We start from the raw sequence: 6,399 nt of genomic DNA on the forward strand, positions 1-6,399 counted from the left end.
TTACCGTGCCAAAGGGCGGAAAAGAACGTCCCTGCCATCCCGAAAGCACCTTTAGTTCCAGTTACTGAGTTTTGCCAGGTGTTCGAACGCCTAATAATCGACGTTGTGGGACCCTTACTTAGAACAAAAAGAGGAAATAGTTACTTGCTGACCATCATGTGTGCTTCGACGCGATTTCCGGAAGCGATCCCAGTGCCGAAGGTGACATCGAGATGCGATATGGGACACCTTCAGCGATTCTTCTCTTGGGTACGAGTACCCAAGGAAATTCAGTCCGATTGCTGAAACGTTTTCCAAATGAAGTGGTTTAGGCAGGCTATTGCATGCTGAGGAATAACACAATTTCGATCATCACCTTACAGACCTCAGTCGCAAGGAGCGATTGAGAGGTTCCACTCCACCCTGAAAGCCGTTTTGCGACTGTATTGTGCGGAACAGGTAGCAGAGTGGGATGAAGCTATCTGTCCAGCCCTGTTTGCGCTCAGAGATCCTGTGGTAGAGTCTCTGGGATTCTCTCCGTTCCAACTAGTGTTTGGACACGAAGTAAGAAGTCCGTTGTTGATATTAAAGGAGCAGTTGACGTCGAGGGAGTCATTAATGACCGTGGAAGAGTATGTGCGGAAATTCCCGGAACGGTTGAATTGCTGCAGCTCCTGCCATGAGGCCTGGCAGGAGCTGCAGGTCACTGCGCCAAGCAGAGTTTAACAGATTTTTGACGCGAGCGGAAGTGCGTCAGTGAGCTCCCGAGATTGGAGGTTCTGGGAGCCTCGTTCAGTGGATCTGAGCAGCCATAGGCAGTCTACCATTGTCGCAGAAGATACTGTACTTCAGCAGAATACGAAGAAGCCGAGTTTAGTGGGCAAAGAAGTGTCAAATACTCGTGGCTGTTAGTCGGCGTCGGAAGGTGAGCGGCGACTCTGGGAGGGCAAGTCTGGCGCCCTGCGAGTCCGCTCTGGTACGACGTGCAGTGCTGCAGTGACCAGGTCACATCTACTGAGTTCCTGAAGGGAAGGCACCGCATCCAGTTCCAGGAGAAAATGTCTCGTTGAAGGAGCGAGTGTGGACAGTGACATGCTCAGTGACCACTGGTTGGACCAGTTTGGAAGACCTGAATCCAGGGATTAGGTACTACGAAAACGTGATTTCTCCACGATGCCTGAGGACCTGTGACACACAACCGGAACACCGTGGAACAACCAGGGAACCGTGTAACTTCTACCATCGGAGGACAGGCGTCGATGGACAGGAGTGATAAAGGTAGATCATTATTTCCCCTCCCATTGTCCCTTGATGACTAGGCTAAGTAGGCCCAGTACACATATATATATCTCGTTAGTATGTTTCTTATTATGTTAGTATTAGAGTAGGCAGTAGGTCAGCCAGTATTACTACTACTTGGAGAAGACAGCGAGGGAACGAGTGTTTCAGTTGCTGGACGAGAGGACGACGTTGACGGAGCTGCCCCCCCCCCACCTCCAGAGGATTGATGAAGATTAAGCCACCCAAAAGGTGGCACGGGCATGAATAGCCCGTAAGTGGTTGCCCTTTTGAGCCATTACCAGTATCAAGAGCTGATACTGGAGATCTGTGGAGGTGCACTGCACCCTGCGTGACGGGAGATGTCTCCCGTGCATCGAGAGGGCCAGAGTCCCTCATTTAAATTTGCCCAGCTGTCCGAGTTGCCAGAGGCGGCGAGAGGAGAGCTGCCAGAGTTCTCCAGATCATCCATTTCATATATTTAGCCCATGTGTTATTTCTTTATATGCTTAATGTAGTTTTCGTATAGTAAACTTCATATCATTTTGCTATTGCGTTTATGTGCGCCCTCCATCTCTCTTTGAACATTATATAAGTGATACTATTGTACCACACCATTATTAGTATTATTTATAATACTAATAACGGAAAATATCCTAGTGACTGGCAGTATTTGAGTAACACTGATATTTATGGAAATGTGCCCTAGGCTGGTAATACTGAATCATCAGTGTAATCGTGGCAACATATCATTGTCTCGAGACAGAATTTACCCACTGAACTGCATTGCTGGGATGCAAAGTTCGTCTTGGACTACCAGGACCAGTTCGTCTTGGACTACCTGGACTAGTTCGTCTTGGACTACCTGGACCAGTTCGTCTTGGACTACCTGGACTAGTTCGTCTTGGACTACCTGGACCAGTTCGTCTTGGACTACCTGGACCAGTTCGTCTTGGACTACCAGGACTAGTTCGTCTTGGACTACCAGGACAAGTTCGTCTTGGACTACCAGGACTAGTTCGTCTTGGACTACCTGGACTAGTTCGTCTTGGACTACCAGGACTAGTCCGTCTTGGACTACCAGGACTAGTTCGTCTTGGACTACCAGGACTAGTCCGTCTTGGACTACCAGGACTAGTCCGTCTTGGACTACCAGGACTAGTTCGTCTTGGACTACCTGGACTAGTTCGTCTTGGACTACCAGGACTAGTCCGTCTTGGACTACCAGGACTAGTTCGTCTTGGACTACCTGGACCAGTCCGTCTTGCACTACCAGGACTAGTTCGTCTTGGACTACCTGGACCAGTCCGTCTTGGACTACCAGGACTAGATCGTCTTGGACTACCTAGACCAGTCCGTCTTGGACTACCTGGACCAGTCCGTCTTGGACTACCTGGACCAGTTCGTCTTGGACTACCTGGACCAGTCCGTCTTGGACTACCTGGACCAGTCCGTCTTGGACTACCTGGACCAGTCCGTCTTGGACTACCTGGACCAGTTCGTCTTGGACTACCTGGACCAGTTCGTCTTGGACTACCTGGACCAGTTCGTCTTGGACTACCTGGACCAGCCCGTCTTGGACTACCTGGACCAGTTCGTCTTGGACTACCTGGACCAGTTCGTCTTGGACTACCTGGACCAGTTCGTCTTGGACTATCTGGACCAGTTCGTCTTGGACTACCAGGACTAGTTCGTCTTGGACTACCTGGACCAGTCCGTCTTGGACTACCAGGACTAGTTCGTCTTGGACTACCAGGACTAGTTCGTCTTGGACTACCAGGACTAGTTCGTCTTGGACTACCTGGACCTGTTCATCTTCGACTACCTGGACCAGTTCGTCTTGGACTACCTGGACCAGTTCGTCTTGGACTACCTGGACCAGTTCGTCTTGGACTACCAGGACTAGTTCGTCTTGGACTACCTGGACCAGTTCGTCTTGGACTACCTGGACCAGTTCGTCTTGGACTACCAGGACTAGTTCGTCTTGGACTACCTGGACCAGTTCGTCTTGGACTACCAGGACTAGTTCGTCTTGGACTACCAGGACTAGTTCGTCTTGGACTACCTGGACCAGTTCGTCTTGGACTACCAGGACTAGTTCGTCTTGGACTGCCTGGACTAGTTCGTCTTGGACTACCAGGACTAGTCCGTCTTGGACTACCAGGACTAGTTCGTCTTGGACTACCTGGACCAGTCCGTCTTGGACTACCAGGACTAGTTCGTCTTGGACTACCTGGACCAGTCCGTCTTGGACTACCAGGACTAGTTCGTCTTGGACTACCTGGACCAGTCCGTCTTGGACTACCTGGACCAGTCCGTCTTGGACTACCTGGACCAGTTCGTCTTGGACTACCTGGACCAGTTCGTCTTGGACTACCTGGACCAGTCCGTCTTGGACTACTAGGACTAGTTCGTCTTGGACTACCTGGACCAGTTCGTCTTGGACTACCTGGACCAGTTCGTCTTGGACTACCAGGACTAGTTCGTCTTGGACTACCTGGACCAGTCCGTCTTGGACTACCAGGACTAGTTCGTCTTGGACTACCAGGACTAGTTCGTCTTGGACTACCAGGACTAGTTCGTCTTGGACTACCTGGACCAGTTCATCTTCGACTACCTGGACCAGTTCGTCTTGGACTACCTGGACCAGTTCGTCTTGGACTACCTGGACCAGTTCATCTTCGACTACCTGGACCAGTTCGTCTTGGACTACCTGGACCAGTTCGTCTTGGACTACCTGGACCAGTTCGTCTTGGACTACCAGGACTAGTTCGTCTTGGACTACCTGGACCAGTTCGTCTTGGACTACCAGGACTAGTCCGTCTTGGACTACCAGGACTAGTCCGTCTTGGACTACCAGGACTAGTTCGTCTTGGACTACCTGGACTAGTTCGTCTTGGACTACCAGGACTAGTCCGTCTTGGACTACCAGGACTAGTTCATCTTGGACTACCTGGACTAGTTCGTCTTGGACTACCAGGACTAGTCCGTCTTGGACTACCTGGACCAGTCCGTCTTGGACTACCAGGACTAGTTCGTCTTGGACTACCTGGACCAGTCCGTCTTGGACTACCTGGACCAGTCCGTCTGGGACTACCTGGACCAGTTCGTCTTGGACTACCTGGACCAGTTCGTCTTGGACTACCTGGACCAGTCCGTCTTGGACTACCAGGACTAGTTCGTCCTGGACTACCTGGACCAGTTCGTCTTGGACTACCAGGTCCAGTTCGTCTTGGACTACCTGGACCAGCCCGTATTGGACTACCTGGACCAGTTCGTCTTGGACTACCTGGACCAATTCGTCTTGGACTACCAGGACTAGTTCGTCTTGGACTACCTGGACCAGTCCGTCTTGGACTACCAGGACTAGTTCGTCTTGGACTACCAGGACTAGTTCGTCTTGGACTACCAGGACTAGTTCGTCTTGGACTACCTGGACCAGTTCATCTTCGACTACCTGGACCAGTTCGTCTTGGACTACCTGGACCAGTTCGTCTTGAACTACCTGGACCAGTTCATCTTCGACTACCTGGACCAGTTCGTCTTGGACTACCTGGACCAGTTCGTCTTGAACTACCTGGACCAGTTCATCTTCGACTACCTGGACCAGTTCGTCTTTGACTTCCTGGACCAGTTCGTCTTGGACTACCTGGACCAGTTCGTCTTGGACTACCAGGACTAGTTCGTCTTGGACTACCTGGACCAGTTCGTCTTGGACTACCAGGACTAGTTCGTCTTGGACTACCAGGACTAGTTCGTCTTGGACTACCAGGACTAGTTCGTCTTGGACTGCCTGGACTAGTTCGTCTTGGACTACCTGGACCAGTCCGTCTTGGACTACCTGGACCAGTCCGTCTTGGACTACCTGGACCAGTTCGTCTTGGACTACCTTGACCAGTTCATCTTCGACTACCTGGACCAGTCCGTCTTGGACTACCTGCACCAGTTCATCTTCGACTACCTGGACCAGTTCGTCTTGGACTACCTGGACCAGCCCGTCTTGGACTACCTGGACCAGTTCGTCTTGGACTACCTGGACCAGTTCGTCTTGGACTACCTGGACCAGTCCGTCTTGGACTACCAGGACTAGTTCGTCTTGGACTACCTGGACCAGTCCGTCTTGGACTATCTGGACTAGTTCGTCTTGGACTACCTGGACCAGTCCGTCTTGGACTACCTAGACCAGTTCGTCTTCGACTACCTGGACTAGTCCGTCTTGGACTACCTGGACCAGTCCGTCTTGGACTACGTAGACCAGTTCGTCTTCGACTACCTGGACTAGTCCGTCTTGGACTACCTGGACCAGTCCGTCTTGGACTACCTGGACTAGTCCGTCTTGGACTACCTGGACTAGTCCGTCTTGGACTACCTGGACCAGTCCGTCTTGGACTACCTGGACCAGTCCGTCTTGGACTACCTGGACTAGTCCGTCTTGGACTACCTGGACCAGTCCGTCTTGGACTACCTAGACCAGTTCGTCTTCGACTACCTGGACTAGTCCGTCTTGGACTACCTGGACCAGCCCGTCTTGGACTACCTAGATCAGTCCGTCTTGGACTACCTGGACCAGTTTGTCTTGGACTACCTGGACCAGTTCGTCTTGGACTACCTGGACCAGTTTGTCTTGGACTACCTGGACCAGTCCGTCTTGGACCAGTTCGTCTTTGACTACCTGGACCAGTCCGTCTTGAACTACCTGGACCAGTTCGTCTTGGACTACCTGGACTAGTCCATCTTGGACTACCTGGGGGTGTCTTCGGAGCACCACGCGGGATGGTCGTCTCTTCCGGCTTATACTTCAACAATGGTGTTGAGTAGATCTTCGGAACATTCCTGGTAGAGGTCCTATGGGTTAGAATATATTCTTCAGCCATGGTGGCTGCAGCACCCAAAGTCTCTACTTGCTGCTCCTCCAAGAATGTCTTCAGATCACCGGATAAACTTTCTTTGAAATCTTCTAATAAGACGAGTTGTTCCAGTAGTTCTTTGTTCTTCTGTGACGCACCATTCGTAACACAGCTGCTCCTTAATACACGCGAACTCCGTAAAGGTGTGCTCTGGTGTCTTCTTAAGGTGGCGAAACTTCTGCCTATATGTCTCAGGCACCAACTGGTAGGCCATCAGCACCACTTTCTTGACAGC

The 6,399-nt window shown here is 51.4% G+C and overlaps 1 protein-coding gene across 1 annotated transcript; it reads left to right on the plus strand.

The window, feature by feature from the left end:
• The first annotated feature begins 219 nt into the window (after positions 1 to 219).
• LOC138352973 (uncharacterized) lies at positions 220 to 4,939 on the plus strand. The gene is made up of 4 exons (XM_069305635.1): positions 220 to 249; positions 439 to 543; positions 3,860 to 4,006; positions 4,700 to 4,939. Exons 1-4 carry the CDS (start codon positions 220 to 222, stop codon positions 4,937 to 4,939), a joined length of 522 nt encoding a protein of 173 aa, XP_069161736.1.
• The last annotated feature ends 1,460 nt before the right edge of the window (positions 4,940 to 6,399 follow it).

Source organism: Procambarus clarkii, chromosome 55, assembly GCF_040958095.1.
Source record: "Procambarus clarkii isolate CNS0578487 chromosome 55, FALCON_Pclarkii_2.0, whole genome shotgun sequence".
NCBI classification, from domain to species: Eukaryota; Metazoa; Arthropoda; class Malacostraca; order Decapoda; family Cambaridae; genus Procambarus; species Procambarus clarkii.

Excerpts from the sequence above, each read along its gene's own strand:
- LOC138352973 (XM_069305635.1), top strand. The coding sequence starts at position 220 with ATGGGACACCTTCAGCGATTCTTCTCTTGG. Across the intron at positions 250-438 it reads TTCAGCGATTCTTCTCTTGG|GTAGCAGAGTGGGATGAAGC; the intron begins GTACGAGTACCC and ends TGTGCGGAACAG. Across the intron at positions 544-3,859 it reads AACTAGTGTTTGGACACGAA|TTCATCTTCGACTACCTGGA; the intron begins GTAAGAAGTCCG and ends TACCTGGACCAG.